This window comes from Lupinus angustifolius, chromosome LG03 (assembly GCF_001865875.1).
Source record: "Lupinus angustifolius cultivar Tanjil chromosome LG03, LupAngTanjil_v1.0, whole genome shotgun sequence".
NCBI classification, from domain to species: domain Eukaryota; kingdom Viridiplantae; phylum Streptophyta; class Magnoliopsida; order Fabales; family Fabaceae; genus Lupinus; species Lupinus angustifolius.
In genome coordinates this window covers 25,792,673-25,813,546 of record NC_032011.1, presented here as the reverse complement: position 1 = coordinate 25,813,546, position 20,874 = coordinate 25,792,673, and the positions used below count along the sequence as shown (strand labels likewise).

Here is a 20,874-nt window from a genome sequence, read left to right as displayed (position 1 = left end):
AATTGTCCTGTTCTTCTTAGGGTATGTTTGTGAGTCATCTCACAAGTATATTTTATGACTCTAAAACCTTCTTTTTCTTTTCATTCATCTCCAAAATTCAACTTGCAAATGGTACCAATCTCAAAATCAGCCATACTCCAATGATATATATATTTTGCTGTTAATAGTGTTTTGAAAGGGAAGGACAGACTTGTACATCAGACAGAAAATTTTATATATTTCAAGAAAGCATACAACCAAATTATGAGACTTGCTAATTATTTTTATAGGTTCAGTTGATGGTGGAATTTACTATTTTACAAGCAATGATTGTGAATCAAGAAATATATTTGAAATAAATGGGATTCTCAAGTTTCTAATAATAATCTCAGCTCTTGGAGCCACACAACAAACATCCAAAACTTACAAAGGTTTTGTAACCCACACCATCTCTACTAGAAAAATCTTTGTATTCAAATGGAAGAGACATGGGAGACAAACTCATTCAAAGAGTATGAAGGAAAGAATACAACCATATGAACAAATTATAACACATAATGACACAAAGTATGATGGTTCATTATATATTGCATCTGTCATAACCCGAGAACCATGATGATTCTGCTAGTTTTGCAAGTTCACCACCATCTGCATTATTTAAGATCTCAAATGGGTCATTAACACTGTGTGGCTCATCATAAATGGGCATGACAACATCATCAACATAAGCTGGCCGTATCGATTCATTCGGCAAGCGAGTCTCTACAATGAGCTGATTAAGTGTGTTAATCTCCTTCTCATATTTGTTCTTCAACTTATCAATTTGTTTGTAAGCCTTTGCAGCCTCCTGCTCTGCATCCATAGCCCTTTTCTGCAAATTACATGTTAAAAAAAAAGTCAGGCTCAAATAGTAAATTGAACTTTTTAAATTAATACAAAAATAGTGTTCAACATCAAATAGTAATCTCAGAATTATTGCAGGCAATAAAGATACAACATGAAAGGCAAATAAAATTCTTTTAATCCATGTGTTTCAGTTGAGTTTAAGGATTAAAAAAATAAAATTTCTTGCATCCTTTCTTCCCCTTAAACTCTTCTATTTCCCATGTGTCTCATTTGCGTTTTAGCATAATAAAAAGTAGAATTGCTTGTAGCCTTGTACTAAGTTGCTTGTGGGGCTTCATTGCTTGAGTTTTACCATCACTGCTGAAGCAGTGCAATCAATGAGTTTTACCATCATTGGTTGAGTTTTAGCATTTAAGTTTTAGTATTGTATACTAAGTAGCTCTGCATACTAAGTTACTGCCTTACACCTAGATATTTGATGTATTAAATTACTTTGTAATGATATTTTAGAATGCTCTACATTCCTTTCTCCTCATATTGACTAAGAGTGATGTTGTCACTCCAGATAATCATAATCTTTATCATTGGCTTCATACTGATAGGTATGACTATTATTATCAACTTCTCATTTTCTCCATAGCACGAAAACAAAATAAACAGATATGTTCTGGAGACGGTGTAGAGAAAAAAGAGAGCAATAAAACATAATAAATTTAAGTAACTCAATTCATAGCAAAAACCATGGAGGAACAATTGATTATTTACTAACCTGTGCAGTAGTAATACCTTCTTCTGCTTCTTTAAGCCGCAAAAGTAGTTCACCAGCAGCTTGCACTGCTTCAGCAGTATCGTTCAGTTGGGCCTGAAGCCCTCTATTTTCATCCCTTAGGATTCGCCTTTCCTTTTCTCTTTCTGCTTTTAATGCTGAAATTTCTGCAGCAAGGGTATTTATGAGCTTAGACTCTGCAGCTCTTGCTCCTGCTCTGGAAGATGCTTTCATGACATCCTCAATTCCATCCTGGATGTTTCTATGCCTAGCAAATAATTGGATATGTTTTTCTTGCAAATCTGCATATTGTTCTAAAAGTCGGGCATGGCTTTCTATAGCCATGTGCATGGCTTCCTCAAGTTCTTCATTACATTTCTTCTCAGCATCTAATTCTCGCTTCCTTTTTTCAGCTAGCGACCTGTTAGCTTCGAGCTCAGCTCTCAGTTCTTCAGAAAGAGAAATCCATCTACTTTCTGCCTCAGTCCATCTAATTCTTTCTTGTTCAAGTTTTACTTCAGCACTCTCCTCGGCCGATGCTGGAATTTCATTTGCCTCAGCCTCAGTTGATGCTGGAGTTTCATATGTCTCATCCCTCTCCTCTGTTGACTCTGGAATGGCAGTGAGTGTTGCTGCCAAATTGGGTGTAGATGAATAAGTCAATTGCAATAATGGGTTTTGCATCCTTGCTGCTGATGCAGATGAAGAGTCAATATAAAATTGAAGTTGGCTTCTTAAACTCTGTATCTCTTCCATTAACACTTCCCTCTCCCCCAATTTGTAGAAACTCTGATATTCTTCTAATTCATCTTGTACTCTTTTTAACTCTATCGCCATCTTCAAAACTTCTGGATGGTTCTCATAGTTGTCCTTCAAAAGCTGTGCAAAGTAGATAAGTTTAAGCATATAATATATTATTCAGGAATGCAACGCCATAAAAGAACATATTATACCTTGTGTTCATGGGTAAGGGCCACAAGCTCTTCATCCATGAAATCCTCAGTGGGTAAAACACCATCCATGAGGCTCTCAAGGCGAAGGATTTTATCTTCCTTTGTCTTTGCTATTATGGCATTACATTCCTTCTCATGCTTGTACTGTTGCACCTACAAATAGGATTGAAACTAGTCACAACAACAGTCGAAACTAATGGGATAGTTGTTGATAAACAAAAGAGAGAACCTTACCAAGCGATTAAGCTGCATTATCTCATAAGTTTGCTTTGCACAGAACTCCTCAAGAGCCATTTCTCTCCTTATGGATCCTGCCAAAACCTTCTCTACTGCCTACAACGCAAGAGAAATAAATTACAACAATACAACATACACAACAAATTCACATTATACTGGAAAATGCAACTGAGCTCTTGCACTTACTTTCAGAACTTGCTTCTTCGGCTTATCAGCAGTCTCAGAGAAATCAACAGGTACTAACTGTAACTTTGAGTTGTTGTCATGAGGTACTAACTGTAAGTTTGAGCTGTTGTCATGAGGTACTAACTGTAAGTTTGAGTCATTGTCATTCTCACTACTATCAACTTGCATTCTGCTTTTACAGTTATTGCAGGTGAACAAAACAGATTCTTCTTTCACAAAATCCTCAAGAAAAGTTTGCACGCCCATATCAACTTTTCCTGCTGGAAAAGTTAGTCTGGACTCTCTTGGTCGCAATGAAAATCGATATGATGACCGCCTCAAAGCAGCATTATTACGGTGGTGGCTATCAATGATTTCAAGACCATGGCGTATGCTTGCTGCTAAGTCTTCAGTTTTTGTAAGGAATTCTGGAGCTGTCTGACTAGAAAAGGCAGTAGATGTGGGTTTTTTATTGCCATGTTTTATGCCCAAATCACTTTCAACATGAAGACCATTCTCAGAAGGAGACAACCCTGATGAGGTCCTCAAACTTTTCCTGCTGCTGCTGATTCTAGGAGAAACACTGGGGGGTGGGGATATAAGGACTGGAGATGAATCACACTTAACTATGGTGAGGCTAGCAGGGGAGACGCAACTCATTGTGGCACTAGGAGAACCGATGGAAGCATCTGGGGCTGAAAAACTGATATCAGATTCACCCACAGGACAAGAGAAACTGCTTCTTCCCATTGCAAGGGATGGTTCTTCATTTGGAAATTTGCTGCCAGAACAACTAGGAATATTGTTGGCCTCACAGGGTTCAGCCAAATCTTGGTCATCAATGTTCATTTCTTCATCATTTTCTACTAAAATATTACAATTACTTGGCGTATTGGCATTGCATAAAACTACATCAGGGTTCTCAACCCCTTCCTCATCAATAATCTCCATCTCTTCATCACCATCTTCGTCAACGCAAGATAATGGCTGTGGTCGATTGAGGCTAGACTGTAATATATTCAAGCTTCTTCGGATCCAAGCTGCTGAATGACCTCCACTTGACTCCACTGGGTTGCAACCATTTTCTTTAATTCGATGCAGTTCATCCTGTTGATTTCTTACACTCATGAGTTACTCTAAATGAATTTTATGCCATAGAAAAACAAAACTCACATGATTGAGCATTATGGAAGAGAATATACCCTGAGTTGCCGTATCACTTGTCTCAAGTGGTTCACATCGTCCTGCATAACTTCATTAACAACTGCCTTGTTCTTGATAGCTTTGGCACGCTGAGCAAATCTTAGTGTACTGAAAGTTTCACTCCTACAACTGCAGTACCAAGTCATGTCAAAGGAATCCACAATACAGAAGGATCATAAGAAAATACACATAAAATCATCAATGGTTTGCTACCTTTGTGCTGGGGAAATAGCACAAATCATTGCTAATTTTGCATTTCCTCCAAGAGACTCCTGCAATAAAAATGTCAACCTGGAATCTCTGTATGGTATATGCCGCTGCTTTCCTGTTTGAGAAACTTCCGCAAGAATATTTATCAGATTCCTGCAGTCCAATTTAAACTCAGTCAGTACTAGCACCAACAAAACCCTGATTCCAAAAAACATCAACATATATGCCTATGATATAGTTTTTGTCCTTTTTCCAAATTTTTCTCTTCTGAATTACTTTGTGTTTTCCTTAGTTTTGAAAGGTTGAAGAGAGCATAGGGAGAAACTGTAATTTTCGTGTTTGAATCATAGTATCATACACAAGCAATTGCTGACAGAATATCATGTGAGATGACCAACAACTAAATGGAGTAGCCAAAAAAATTCTACCCAATTATGTTAAATAATCCCCATCATAACTATATGGAAACATTAGCGAGATAGTTATGTTAGTTTTGTCCATAATGAACTAAACTTGTTACGTCTATCCTAGCTCCTGTGTCTGGGTACAACGTTATTTTGCTGATTGCTCGGGCTAATTGCGATTTAAAAATTTCCATTAAAAACATCAATATATAATGCAGAATCTAGACTCTCCTTAAAGCTGAATTCATCTTTTCTGTAAAATATGGCACCAAATGGATTGTTATTCAAATCATTTACTAATTGCAATTATACACAATGCTAAACCATACCCAAGTTGTGAGAGTGATCTATTAATGTTGCCAGCTTCCTTCAAACGCTCTCCAGCAGCACCAGTTAACTTTTGTCGTTCCGAACCAGCTAGATCAACAAGATTGATTCTACTTGTTTTAAATCTGCTCACACCATCTGATGTGCTCTGCATACAGAGAAAAACAAAATTCAAGAGGTCATCTAAGACAAGATTTCTTAAATTTTCCAATTGACACATCTTTCATTCTAATGTTGATTTAGATTTATTTTTCATTTGATAATTAAGCCCATTAATAGTAATGATTTGCATCCTATTAATCCTATCTACATCAACTCCTTTATAAGCAGTTCATTCATATTATTGAAATTATTACTCCAGGCCATGAGAGAAGAGTATATCACCTTGCACCGTGATTCAACAACACAAGTGAAAACAGTATGTGAGCGAGAACTCTCAGAATTTATACTGGTTGCACCTATTCTCCTGTTTGATAATCCCTGCATAATAAAAGGCATAGATGATATATGACACGTAAAAGATAAAGGACAAGCTGTGACAAACAGTACAACTTTTCTAATAAAAATGAAGCAACATGAATACTTTCCATCAAGACATGTTTCAGAGCATAAAAAAATCTGTCAAGAGGATACTCAAATTAGACTATAAAATAATAGAAAGAAAACATTTTTTCCTAATAAAATGTCTCTAATGCAGCAAGTATGATGGATCACACGGTTCACACCTTTATTAAAAGCCTAGTCACATCCTTCATTGTGGCTACATTCTCCTCTGTAAGATTTTCAACATAGACACCAGATTTGACATCTTCTCTGATCTGTATAAACAACAAAAGATCAGTTCCAATATAAATCACTGAAATATGAGGAAATAATAAATGCTACCGTCTTTTTAGAATTTACCTGAAGGTTTTTTTGATTTGGATTTAACAAATCAGTGATTTGCTCATTGTATATCTGCAAAAAAATGTGTCGAAAAGGATTAAAGTAACAACAATATTAAGAATCTAAGGAACATGGTAATAATAATTGATTCATTCATTCACCTCAAGAAAAGAGCAGTGACAGTGATAGTTGAGTTGTTTGTCAGAATGCTTAGTTTGCTCCTGTGCAGGAAATTCAATAGTGAACATCATGAAACAGTGGATAAAATACAATAACAATAACAACCAAGTCTTAGTCCCAAAAGGTAAGTTCGGCTAAAAAGGAATGAAATTGAATGCTTACTTCATTTATGCGTGAAAAGAGTAGTTCAAAAACGCGGGGTGTGAGACCTTGTTGATCAATTTCCACATTTTCTTCCAACAAAGCATTGGCAGGACCCCACATTGTATAAGTCTTTCCACTCCCAGTCTAATAATAGTAAGAATGAAAATTAGTACAAGCACAGCAACAAACTAAGGTTGTGTTTTGTAAGTTGGATTTTGGAGGTGATATAAGGGAAATGAAAGACTTTAGAGTCATGAGATACACTTGAAGCCTTCTCTTTCCCTTCCTTTCTTCCCTCCAAGACCCAACTCATAAACGAACCCCAAGATCCCTTTGTAATTCGAGTTTCAGAGGGCAAAGAAGGGAAATGGAAGACCTACTTCAGAACCATCTCAGAATTATATTTCATAGCTTTGAAGCCTTTCATTTCCCTTCTAAAACCCAACTCACAAAAGGACACTAAAACATCAAATCAATGTAAAAAATGGAAAAGTAACCTGTCCATAAGCAAAGACTGAACTATTGAAACCAGCCAAGCAATTCTCAACCACAGGAACCCCAACATGGTCGAAAATATCGACCTGAAAAAGGAAACATGAGAAACCACAATTCATCCCTTAATGGTGAATGAATATAATAAGTGAGGTACCTGAGTAGCATCCACATCAGCAACGGAATCAAAGGTGAAAGTGTGGCCGTTAATTGACAAAGAATTGGTAGAAATCTTTTGTACTATAGGATCCTCTTCATCCTTGTCCTTGCACAATGGCCTCATTCTTACAACCACCTAGTACAACAACACAAATTCAATATTTACATAAATGTATAAAAATAACTTATATTACTTCTATTTTTTTTAGTTTCCTACAGATATCCTCGCATTGGAGGCAATCACGTCCGAATCGGGAACATCCATATGAGGCTAATTCTCCCAACGGGTATTTTTTCCATCCACAAGACTCGAGACATTGCTTAAGGAGAATAAAACCTGTACCACTTGAACCAACAATCATTGCTACTTATACCAGGAAATGTTATGTTATCTCCTCCAGCCATATAAAATCATGTCATAAGTCATATTCAACAATTTTCTACAAAAATATTTTTAAAATCTATAAAAATAGTAATTATTTTATAATATGAGGAGATATTTTATTCTGATATTAAAATACCTTGACGCCGGAATCGGAGGTAGGAGAGTTGTTGAGATCCGTGGTGAGCTTGGTGCGCTTAGAAGAAGAAGGAGGTCTTGGAGGTAATGAATGATTGGATTTGAGAGGAGAAGGTTTGGGATGAATAAGGACATTAGGATCTGATGAAGGAGGATGATTTTCTTTGGAAGATGATTTGTTCTTACGAGATGATTTGGAAGGAACCATCATCATCATCTGCTTCATTTTGTGATGTGTTTTTGGGGAAAGAGATAACAGAAAGAAGAAGAAGAAGAAGAATGAAAGAGAGAGAGATAGAGAGAGATAGAGAGAGATAGAGAGAGGAAGTAGCCGTTAATGGAAGAAATTTGAATGATTTGATATTCAAACTTTTTTTGAATTTTGTGTTGGATCTGGAGCGCCTGCTATTTACCATGGCCCACCACCACTAACTACTACACTTTTTTAATACTCATTCTTCATATTTCAATAAGTGTATACTAAGTTATTGGTCTAGTAATATAAAAATTCGCTGTATTCGTAGTATGATTTCAAAAAGTTCAAGTGTTTGATTCTTGTGAGCGATATTTATTAGGAAAAACAATCGTGCATCCTAAACGAGATTAGTTTCTTAACCAAAAAGGATGAATACCTTTAGTAATATAAAAAAATCAACACTAATATATAATCTTTTTTTGTTTTCAAAATTGGTGTTTGAGTATAATAGTAAGAGTGTAATATCTATGTATTTTCAATGTAAAACTTTAGAATATAATTTATGTATATATTATCAATATAAAGATTCATATATAGTCTTAATACATCATTATGATTCATTTGTATTATTTGTTATAAAAATCACTAATAATTGAAAATAAATTATAGATAATAGACAATATATAAAAATGTATACATTTTATGTGATGATAAACATTAGATTTGCTTTTCCAATGTGAATTTATATATTTTTGTATTACTTAAACTGTTAGCTCACTTGTTAGTGTAATCTATTTTTAATTAATAAAGGACTAAAATGACCCTTTAAAAAGGAAGAGAAAAGGACAAATAATTTTGGCAAAAGAAATGAAGTAAAACTTTAAATTAGTGGAAAATGAAGTCTTTCAACAATTTAAAAGATCATCCATTAAGTCTTTAGATAGACCAATTTGGTGGTACTTTTCTTATGGAAGGTCAATTTAATATTTTAGATAAAATAAAATAATATTTAGTCGGTTATTAATATGGAACACATTAGTCACCTTATATACAAGACCCTAATAATAATAATGAAATAGTACATATGTGGTGGTTATCAGATCCATATACTCATCATCCTTTTCTTAGCATGGTGTTGGCTTATATAGTTATATGTTACGATATCTCTCAAGTTTCAAGGACTTACATTGGTATAATTAACCATTGTATCTTAGCATCATCTTTATATAGTTAGGAATAGAAAAAATGAATGTGTATTTTATTGATCGAATGATTGAAATACAAACTTTATATAACTCCTAACTAACTAATATTTTTATACATATTTTAATTATGGGAATTGAATTTACAATTTGCTTGTTATGTGAAAAGAGAAATAAATTTAAATTAATTATTACTCCACTATATTATTAGCCCAAAATAGTAAAATATATTTCAACATAATTTAAATATCATGTGACTAAATAATGAGTATGAAAATATTGGCTAAAACTATAATCACCAAATAACTCTTCAAATTCTATTAAATAAACCATGGATGATAAGTTAGATCAGATCACAAGTAAGTCACATCCTAATTTCAACCATTGAAATGTTCAATCCCTTAAAAAACCCAGCCTTATCTGTTTTTTATTAAACTCCTTTTCTAGTTATATTTGCTATATCTAGATTTTATTTACATGAAATCTCACCGAGTATATATTTATTTATATGTAACATATTAAAAGTAATCATATAAAAGCAAAATCTACTAACATAAATGGCATTATAAATTTTCCACTAAAAACTATTAGAAAAACACTAAAAACTATTAGAAAGTATCACAAATTTGATGTTCCTTGAAATAACAAATAGTAAATCTAATTATGCCAACTTTACCATGATGTGATCACACACAAAAACTAAAACAAAATAAGTTTGTGACTTTTCAATCTAAGATATTAATTAGTAAGAACTTTGAACTTGGGAGGAGGGTTCTAATGCATAGCATTGTTTGTAGGACATAGTGGTAGCACCAGTTCCACACGGACGAAGGGTATTTGAGTAGGAAGTGAAACAAACCCTTGAATCACATCTATGTTCACCAACTTCTTCAAGTCTCATATAATTTTCATCATTCAAACCATAACTGTAGACTTTTTTACCAACAACAAAAATGAGAATATTACCATTCATAACTGTAAATGCTGCTACCTTTGGATCTTTCTCCTTCAACCCTAATGCTTTTACTCTTACTTTCATAATCTTATACCATGAACTTGATTCATAATCTTTTAAAACCCATATAGTGAAGACACACTTTTTCAACCTTACTAAACAAATGGATTGAGGTACTGAACTAGAGAGATTGCTCCATTTGAATATGCTCATGTCACAACTCAAATCATGAGAACCTCTTCTTGCTTCATTAGGCAGCTTAAGCAAACTTGAGGTACCATTCTCAAGATTATAGGACATTACATAAGGCCTAAAATAAGGGTTGTTTTTAGCAAGGTAAGTAGAACAATCTGAGATGAAATGAAGAGATCCATTGTAATGGACAGGCATATCGAATTTCATTCTCCTAGGACCTACGAAAAATGGTTTTTCCATTGTTTTCCATACACCATCCTTTGCATGAAAAACATTACAAGTATAATATGATGATGATTCCCAATCAATTGGATCTTCAAAATTAATCACCTTGTAATCATCCGAGTCAAGAAATTCATTACCACATTCCAACATCACTTTCAGATTAGCATTTGGATTTTGTTGAAGATGTTCTGGGATAGGAATAGACAACCAAGATTGTGTAGATGGGTTACAAACGAACAACTCGACCGGATTCTTGTAAGTTGTACGACAAAGAATTAGTCCATTACATGAATCTAGGATTCTTGTCCACTTTGACAAGAATCCTAAAATATCATTAGACACGCCTGAGAATTGTTTCTCCTTTCGTAATGGACACAACTCAATTTCTTCATTGTATTGTTGGACCGTATCAAGTTGAATAAAGAGACATGCATCACCCTTCATCAACATATTTTGACTTTCTTTCAATGCAAAACATGGTTGGTTAGTAATCTTTGAGAATGATTTACTAACTGAGTTGCACTTACTGATTACTTTACTTGGTAACCAAGAAAGTATTTCAAACAAGTTGTCTTCAGATAATGACATGACTAAGATGAGAGATTTTTTAGAAAGCAAAAAAGAAAATATTTAGAGCAAGAAGGTGAGACTAATAATGAGGTTGTTGTATTTTAGTTTAGGTTTCTTAGATCACCCTCATAAATATATAAAGGAAGCTTCAAGCCAATCTAATCTAATATAATCTTAAGAAATCATAGGAGTATATATACCGGATCTTGTTTTATTTTTAATTAGTTTTATTTGATTTTAGTAGTGTTATTTTATCTTCTTATCCTTTATTTGAGTCTCTATGTGTAATCCTAAATATTTGGAATATTTGAAAAACATTGTTTCGAAAGATATTACATAATGAAGTACAATTCCAATAATAGTATTGTATGAGTGGGGCAACCAGATAAACGCAAACAAATACCATGGCAACCAAAAAAAATTAAAGGGAAAAAGATAAACATTGAAGTGATAAGGGAAACAAATACCATAAAATATAAAGAAATCCATATAGATATAGATAATAAATAAAGATATATAGATAAAGATTTAAACATATAAAAAAATCTTTCTGGATGCTAAATATGTGATTATATGATGGTGTTGAAAGTTGGTCCAATAATAATAACCTAATTAACACCCTTTAGTTATGATTTGAAAGGCATACATAGTAAAGAACTAATCATCAATAAATCCGCTGAATAATGGAACTAATAACAATTTCAATATAATATATATTAATACAAGGTACTGGTTACAGTACCTTTATCTCCTGTCATTTGTTGATTTTTAAAAAAAATAAAAATGAAGGGAGATGATAGTGCATGTCTATAAATCTCTACATGTCAGTATACAGATTTTACACTCAATAAACCTTTATCTCCTGTCATTTAGAGGGGAGGATGGAAAGAGAGAGAAAAAGTGAGACCCACATATTTTCTTTCTCTTCAACTTTGGAGAGAAAGCGGAAGAAACATCTATTGTTCTATATGATGTCTCAGGTTTTGTCATGCATCAAACACAATGAAACAAAAATAAAAAATAATAATTAATATTTAATTTTTTAATTGACTTAACTTATTTTTCGTTATTATGGGATAAGATTTGTAACATTGTTTGAAATAACATATTCTATTTAAGAGGCTTCATAGATCTTTCTCTTTTCTTTTTATCTCAAATCAAACAAAACAAAAATATACTATATTATCTCATTCTAATATATTTCTCACATATTTTCGTTCTTCTTATTTTCTTATGTATAACCAAATGAAACTTAAGAGTTTGTGCATGAGGATGTCACTCTAGAAATATCATGTTTTTTTAATCGTTTTCTTCTTAAATATAGTGGCTTGCATCGAAAATTTATGTTGGATACTGTAAAACATGCAATGCTATTCTTTAATAAAATAAAATTTATGTTTTCAGTCTTAACCATTGTTTTATTCTAAAATGTGCACTTTTATTTGTTTTATTTATTTTTGGTGCAGGGAAACATTGAATCTAATACAAGGGAGTTCATCTTCCAGCTCTGACTTAACAAATCAAAGATCATGGAATGAACATAATGGAATTAGTGTTTCTAATAACTTTATTGCCTATGCATAAACAGCTTCCTAGTGTTGGTTTTATATCATAGAACAATTGTCTTATATCACATAATCATTAAATTTTCATTCAACAAATAACTACTTCAAATAGAAAAATATATTTAAGCCAATTATAAATACGCATGGGGAAACAATTGAAACTTGGATATTAACGAGGGAGAGACAAAAAAGATTTTAATACAAACAATATAACCAAAAATCACTTCAACTTTTTATATCAATCCAAGCAACTTAAAAAAGCAACCAAAATTTGTGATATAGAGAACTTGAACAGTACAAGCAAGTAATATTTTAAGAAAATGATTCTCTAAATGCAAGTTAAGTTCTACATATGCTGCTGCATTGGAAAAGAAACTGCAATGAACATTCATTCGTCATCCTCATCATCATCGTCGTCAACTCCAGCAGCCGAGTTCAGAGCCTGCAAGCGCGCAATCAACTTGTTCTTCCTCTCATCATAGGTAAGCTTCTTCAGGTTGTATCTGCAGAAAAAAAGATGCAAAATATACTCTTAGGTACTCGTTCAAATCGATAAGAAATTAGGCCAAAACACCAATCCTAGCTTTATTGTCAAACATATATCAATACATTATAGATTATAGGTAAATGATCACATGGACAACATAAACAGCCAACACCATCTAACAACAGTTCCAAACATGGTTGTCTAAAACAGGACGATATTTGCAATCTCCGATAATGCAGCTCAGAGAAGATCAGACAGGTGCATTGGGATCGACTAGCAAAAATGCAGAATAGGTAAAAGTAGTGCTTATCTGTGTTATTCTGTTTCATAGTTTCCAGGCTGATCCATTGTAACAGAGAACAGGTTGGGCCCAATTTAACCATACAGCGAAGTTTCCGACCCAAGATACTCAAACAAATCATTTTCCCTAGTTTCAACACCTCTTACTGTGTCGGCAAGAGTCTGAGCACCAAAATAATATATTTTCGAAGCCAAAAACACTTTGGCAACATACCTATCACATTTACCCCTTTTCACATGTATTCAGACATATGACTTTAGACTCTTAACTCACAAAATGCATCATGACTTGCATACCAGTCTTGTCTTATCTTGGTCTTTACTATTTACGAAACTTTGATTCACTTATTTATATGGCTGTATATATGTTTACTATATGGTAGGATCTTATAATCCATGTTATGATACCATAATTTACAATTTTTTTCCTCCCTCCCAATGTAGTGTAAGATTTGATTTTGACCACTTTGGTTCCAAGTAAACTAACTTGTCAAAAATGAAATATTTGTACAGCCTAGTTGGATTCATAAAAAGCATATGATTATTTACCTCTTGTGTGCTTTAGGTGGCTGCTTCTTTGACTTCTTTGCAGTGGGGTCTGCACGAATGGCTGCATGAACCTTTTTGTACAGCGCCTCGAGACCATCAGCCTCTATTCCTCGCTTGATATATTCACTAAAGTGTGTCTGATATTTCTCAGGTTCATCATCAATCAAGGTCTGCATAAAATATTATAGAATTGTCAGAATATTTGAAAACTCCTTAAAGTATGGCACTAAAAATCCAGCAAGATGGAACTAATTAAAATCTTTGCACATGCCTTCATATAATTAGCAACATGTCCACCAAAGATATATTTGCGGTGAACCTCAGGATCCAGCTCCTTCTTCTCCTTATCATAACCAGCAAACCTTTTGTCACTGTGAGGAATATCTAAACCCCCATCCAAAGCTCCCTGTAAACAATCAGAATGATTCAATTCACTATATTGAAAACGATAAAAGACCACATCAATCATTTTTTCAATATAAGTACCTTGAGAGCACCAAAAACACGATTTCCGGTTGTGGTCCTAATAAGACCAACATCAAGGAGAGCACGGAATGGTCTCCTGGTATCAGCAGGTTCAACTGAATAATCCTCTCCAGAAGCCTGATAAAAACAATATGACCAGTTAACTAAAAAAATAGATGTGTTGCATGCATGATGTAAAAAGAGAGTATGAGCACATCTAGTGATACCTCTACATTCCCTTCATACTCCTCATCCAATTCAAGTGTCTTAAGGACTCGACGAGCAAGAAGAAGCCCAGTGGCATAAGCTGTAAGCAATTTTAAGAAATTCAATCACAAAGATAACATTGTTGGTGCATTGGTGGTAAAGAGAAAACGAGAGAATCAGGGTGTAAACAAAGTACCTGCAGCATAGTTTGTGAGACCTACTTCAAGACCATAATGAGGCAGTTCGTGTGCATATGCTGCAGCAAGAACATGATCACCAGCAATACTAGCAGATGTTATTTGTGCAACGATGTCCTTGTTGGTCTTATCACGAGGTTAAGCTTATACACACATCATATTATTTGAATACTACATAAAAGACTTGTGTACAACATTGATTGGATCAATGCTAAATCCTCATCAAATTTGCCGGCTAAAATCCTCCTAATACTAAGTAAAAGTATGTATTCGATGGAAAGAGAAGAAGTATTTATTTATTCTCTTGCAAATGTAAAAAACAGGCAATACTCAGCATTTGGATGATACTACGGCTAAAACTTTAGGAAGATCCATAATCTCACTAATACTGACTAAACACAATTAAATTTAGAGAATAATAATATGAAACCATGGCTGAAAATTCATCAAACAAATATACTCTATCTTTATGTTTTCAGTGAACTGCAAGTAATTCAATAAAGAGGATACGAATCGAACAACAAAGCGGTACTTCGGGGTGTTGTACTTATTCTTGTCCTGATTAATCAACCTAATCCTGGCCCTGTAATCAGTCTTTCCCTCTGCAAAATTTTCAGTAAATAAATAGATAGATCATTATATTAAATAACAAGGTTCATAAGCTATATGATAGCATAATAGAGAGAGAGAGAGAAACTAAGTAAAATACCCCTTCTTCTCTTAAACTTGACTTGATATCTCTTGAAGTATGCCCTTGACTTCTGAGCCTTAATGTACACCTTTTATTATATAAAAAAAGTAAAAGAGAAATGTTACAACAAACACTATACACATAAGAACTAAAACACTCAAAAAACAAACAGAAATATGAAACAGGGAAATGGACAAAAACACTGAAAAAACACCGAAAAATCGAAACTTTAACTACCCCAAAAATCGTTAACATACAAAACACCGAAAAAATGGAACTTTATCTTTACCCAAAATCGTTAACATAAAAAACAACAATAATAGTATAAACCCTAATCCCCCTTTTGAAGAAATGGCAGAAAATGAGAATAAGAGAGATAGAAATGATGTATGCACCATTGTTGATGAAGCTGAGGTTGGATCTGTTGTTCGATTATGGAGGCTGCTGCTTCTGTTGTTGAAGCTGCAAACGAGGGTTTAGGGAAACTCTTATATTGCAATCAACGGTTGTGATTATTGGATACCATCAACGGTAATGATTGCGTTTCTTTTCTAATGGGCTATTTTCTTTTGGGTATAGTAATATTATTATACATGCTGCAACAACTATTGGGCTTGTCCACCCATTTATTCGCTTATCTCATTCTTTTTTTATATTACCAATGATATCTCTCATCTTTTTGGTTAAAAAATTAATTTATTTTGGGTTCGTAATTGTCTTTTCTAACAAGTGTCACTCTCAGGAATCGAATCCTCAACCTTGAGGATCCAGTAGGGCATTACATCACTATATCAACGCCTTGTTTATATTTACTATCTCATTCAACAACAAATAATATTAATTAGAGAATAAAGTATCTAATAAGTTATATCTTCCAACCACTAAAATTATGACATATGTCGTATTTAATCATTTTCTTTAAAAATATTTCTAAAACTAAACAAAAAAGTACACATATCATACTTTTACCGACTGAAAGAGATAAATTATCTACTAATATATTTTATTCTCTATCCATTAACATACATTAATGTGATAGTACATCAAATGTTTTCTTTGGGTAAATTAAGTATATCATATTTGCAGCTCTATAATAATGAAAGAAAAAAACACTGTATTTCAAATACTTATGGGTGGTGTAGTGTGGAGAAACAAGGTCGTTTTTTCTATTAATGTGAATATTCACATAAAAATATTTTGGGTGTCATTGCAATCATATTTAGTTTGGGGTTTATTGAGTGAATTGTCCCATCCGTGACCTCAACCTTGCTTTTCATTTTAAGTAGGGTTCAAATATTTGAGATGGTTCTATCTTCTATGTGGGTCATTTTTCTTTGATTTTGGTCAATGTGGTATAAATTCATTACTTGTATTAATTCTTCCACTTTCCATCCCAACTTGTTTAAAAGCCCATTCATTGTAATTGGGTTGAACATAGTTGTGCTCCCTTCAATACACACTTTATCCTTTTTAGTTCTTATCTTGGCTTGTTATAAATTTTTCTATCATATTTGTCACTTTAGAAAATGTAGGCAACAATCAAACTAGTGTTTAACTCGATAAGGATTTGATCAGCTCAAAACTCGATCGAGTTTGAATTGAGCTATATTTCCAACTCGAATTTAACTTGATTGAAGTTCGTGAACTATTCGGTTCAACTAATTAGTTCAAATTGGTTTGTTTGTCAAAATTTCATGAACTGTTTAATTCAACTCATTAGCTCAATTTGTTTAATTTATCCTCTTGAATAATGATTATTTTGTTTAATATATATATATAATTAAATATTTTCAGCATATATATATACATGACTATTTTAAGTGATTATTACCTAATCTTTAATCGTAACTATACATGTATGGTTGGAACATATTAGTGTTGTATAGCATAAAATTTGGACAAAAATATATGTTTTCATTTTGGAAAGATAATAACAAAGATGAGGACACTTTAATAATATCAATCTTAAAATTAAAAATAATAATTTATCTGTCCCTATAACCCCACCCAAACCCATTCCTCTTTCTCCCTTCATTCTCAAAAATAAAATAGAGAACCCAATTTTTCAATTTCTCTTATGGCGCGATAACCTTCGAAAACTAGGATTCAAGGCCATTTGAGTGGCCATGATAGTAACTAGAAGATAATTTCCCATCTCTCTTTCCAATACCTCATGCTCCACTAAATTCCACATTGCACATACTAAAACCATCCCTCTCTTAACCACAAAGTTCATAATATAATATTTATTATAAGTTGATTTATAAAATAATTTTCACTTAATGCTTATTACTAAGCCAAAGGTCCAAAAATCATTAAAAAAAATAAGAAAAAATAGGTAGCTCGAACTCGTCCGGGTAAGCTCGGCCTGAGCCAGATTTTCATATAGCCCAGCCAAATCAGGCTAAAAAGCCCAGATTCAATAAAAGTGTCTAAAATGATACCCAAACCCTATAAATTTCTGTGCTTTGACGGGCCAACCTGATCGATTGGCCCGTTTTGACATCTCTAGCGAAGATTGCATGGTTTTTTATTTTTTTAAATGAAGGAAGAAATAGAGATGAAAATTGAAAATTTGGGGTTCTTTGTTTTATTTTTTAGAACAAGGGGAGAAAGAGGTAGGAGTATAATTGGTTTCGGTTTAAACCGCAAAGTCGATGGAACCAAACCACAAAATGTAGTTCATTACGGTTCCACAGTTCAGTTTTTTTATTTGGAACTATTTAAGTTCGGTTTGGTTCACGGTTTTGAAAATTTAGGACCTGTTGGAACCAAAATGAACCTCATATTAAAAAAATATTTTTTTCGATTTTATACTTGGATCGTTAGCATTTAAAGTTAGTGAATAAAATATAATTAAGAATTTAGGATTACTAATACATATAGGCTATAAATAAGAGGCAAATAAAAAAATAAATAAATAAGTAAACTTAAATATTTATTATCTCCACTGTCCACCAAGAAGAAAGAAAAAAATATAGATTTTGTGTCCAAAGAAGAAAAGTAGTAAACTAAAGAACTAAAAGAAAATAAAGAAATAAAGAAAGAAGTAAAGAAAGAAAGTAAAAAGAAGAGAAAGGGAGAGTAGGTGTTACTATTGGACTAAAGAATCGGTGTCAAACTTGTCATTCTTAAATTTTGTTGGACATTGTCTAAGATTTTGTGGACTAAAATTTCAACTTTGTAGTATATTGAATTATTATTGTATTACGGATAAGAGTATTGAACTTAATATTGAATATTCTATTATTGATAAGTTTAGTATTCATTTAGTTGGTTATAGACTTTGCAGATTTTGTGATAGCAATCTCCTTGGAGTGATTCCTTTTGGGACGATCATTTCTTGGTTGGTGTACTTGTTATGTGTTGTGAATTATAATGGATAATAATGCAACATAATTGTATATATATTTTATGTATATTGGATAAAAGTAGTTGGGTAATATATGAAGAGAGATGACGCCACAAACAAGAGTTTGATAAGCTAAAATGAAGTTCATCACAAGAAATGATTCTTGATAAGAACAAAGGAGACACAAACAATGACGAATTGTTTGATAAGCTAGAGTATAGTTTGCCACAAGAACTTTTGGGGTTCTTGATAAGAACAAGGAAGTCTTGGTTCAAACAATAACTTACGAGAACAATTCCCACTAAAGTGGATAATTTGCAATAAAATTCAACTTGTATTTCTCATATTAATATTGGTTACAAGTAATTATGTGGCCCACCACTTGTTCAACAAAATTAACACTAGAAATCAAACTTGAATGACATAAAGATCAACTAATGATCAGCCCCAATCCCACACGAATTTTCCTTACAAAACTATTATTATTTTGAATTCAAAAGACTAAAAAGGAAATAAATAAAAACATTATTACATATAATCATAATGCACATGGTAACCCAAAACGGAAACAAATCATTCAACACTCTCTCCTTAAATCATACTGCTGTAAAAGGAAACAAATAATATATCTTTAAGTTGTATTGCAATTCTTCAAGAAATGAAACAAATAATAATCATACAACATTCTCTCCATTGAACCACACGACTACCAAAAGGAAATAAATCCTTCTTCTTAATTTAAACGTTCATCCATCAAGAAAGAAAATAAACCATATCACCCTCTCTCATTGAATCACACAGCCACAAAAGGAAACAAATCATCCTTCATTTCAAGAAAGGAAACACATAATCATACCACCTTCTCTCCATTGAACCACACGATCACCAAAAAGAAATAAATAATTCCTTCTTAATTTACACGTCCATCCATCAAGAAAGGAAATAAATCATATCATTCTCTCTCTTTTGAATCACACGCCTATTTTAAGAGGGAAATAAATTTTCTCATTTGATTCACACACCTACTTTAAGAGAGAAATAAATCATTCACATGACATCTTCTCATAAAGGAAATAATATCACACCACTCTCTTTCCTCATAATTGTTGACAATGTTTCCATATGAGTTATACAAACAAATTATTTCTTTATTTCATATGAAATAACATGTGAACATAGGTTGTTTGCGACTGCCCAAATTGTTTTTGGTCTCACTTGCACACTCTTCACTTTATTGAATGTAACTTGATGATTTGACATGAATTAATGTTGGGAAGTAAGTCCCACATCGCTTACCCCATTTTTTCAGTTTCAATTGGAAGTTAGCAGTGGTATCAGAGCCAGAGCCCAACTTCTTTCCGGTTGTTATGGGCCAAAAGATGCCGTTTAGTTATGGGTCAAAGGTAACCCTTCGACTGGTCCGACAGGCTTATGTGGAGGGGGCATGTTGGGAAGTAAGTCCCACATCGCCTACCTCATTATCTCAGGAATGGTTTAAATACCTGTTGTGCTACTCCTCTCATTGTTAATTGGTTTTGAGATGGAACCTTAACAATTAAACCCCTTATCATATTATTTTTGGGTTTGACTTTGCAACAACCCTTATTCTTTAAGTTTGCCTCCAACAAATGTCCTTGAGTTGATGCTTGTCCTCCAAATTGTAAGATATCCCCTCTTGGCTCTCATCATTTTGTATAATTATTTCTTAAAGCATTTTTTAAATAAGTTGAAAAACTACAAAACCAAACCATTCATTAGCGGTTTGGTTTAGTTCCTAAATAAAATTTGCGTTTAATGGAGGTGATATCCTAAATTGCACCAAAAACCAAACCGGATCGGACCATATCTCCAAAATGAAAAATGATATTTTTGTCGAGATTTTATGGTAACATGTTGCTAACTAAAAAACGAGGTTCCTCATATTAACAAACCTCTATATATACATATGTATAATTGAGTTAGTTCATGGACTTTACGAGTCAAAATGTACTTGACTCAATTTTAGCTAGTTTACTTAACGAACTTAATTTTTTGTTCAATTCCAACTCATTTGTATCATCAACCAAATTTATCAAATTAAATAATGAATGAAGTTTGGAAAAAACTTCAAATCATTTGTTTCATTGCGAATCCTACCAAAGAAAATCCAAATTCACCTGTGCACAAGGTCAAAACACGTTTTTCCCGATTGAGTAGGGCAAATGCGTTTTTTCTACCAAACCAACATGTCAGAATCATAACTTAGTTG

At 33.1% G+C, this 20,874-nt stretch overlaps 2 protein-coding genes across 2 annotated transcripts; both read right to left on the bottom strand.

The window, feature by feature from the left end:
- On the bottom strand, positions 317-7,775 carry LOC109344113 (kinesin-like protein KIN-12B). The gene is made up of 16 exons (XM_019582738.1): positions 7,472-7,775; positions 6,949-7,086; positions 6,797-6,880; positions 6,318-6,443; positions 6,137-6,196; positions 5,994-6,047; positions 5,816-5,908; positions 5,475-5,570; positions 5,093-5,238; positions 4,363-4,512; positions 4,149-4,278; positions 2,968-4,053; positions 2,779-2,877; positions 2,545-2,697; positions 1,595-2,470; positions 317-850 (listed from the first exon to the last, which is right to left on the bottom strand). The coding sequence occupies exons 1-16, from the start codon at positions 7,694-7,696 to the stop codon at positions 560-562; spliced, it is 3,807 nt and encodes a 1,268-aa protein (XP_019438283.1). The 5' UTR covers positions 7,697-7,775; the 3' UTR covers positions 317-559.
- Positions 12,589-15,790, bottom strand: LOC109344112 (60S ribosomal protein L5). Its single transcript, XM_019582737.1, has 9 exons — positions 15,670-15,790; positions 15,293-15,362; positions 15,094-15,185; positions 14,583-14,709; positions 14,407-14,486; positions 14,201-14,317; positions 13,986-14,120; positions 13,715-13,884; positions 12,589-12,881 (listed from the first exon to the last, which is right to left on the bottom strand). Exons 1-9 carry the CDS (start codon positions 15,670-15,672, stop codon positions 12,767-12,769), a joined length of 909 nt encoding a protein of 302 aa, XP_019438282.1. The 5' UTR covers positions 15,673-15,790; the 3' UTR covers positions 12,589-12,766.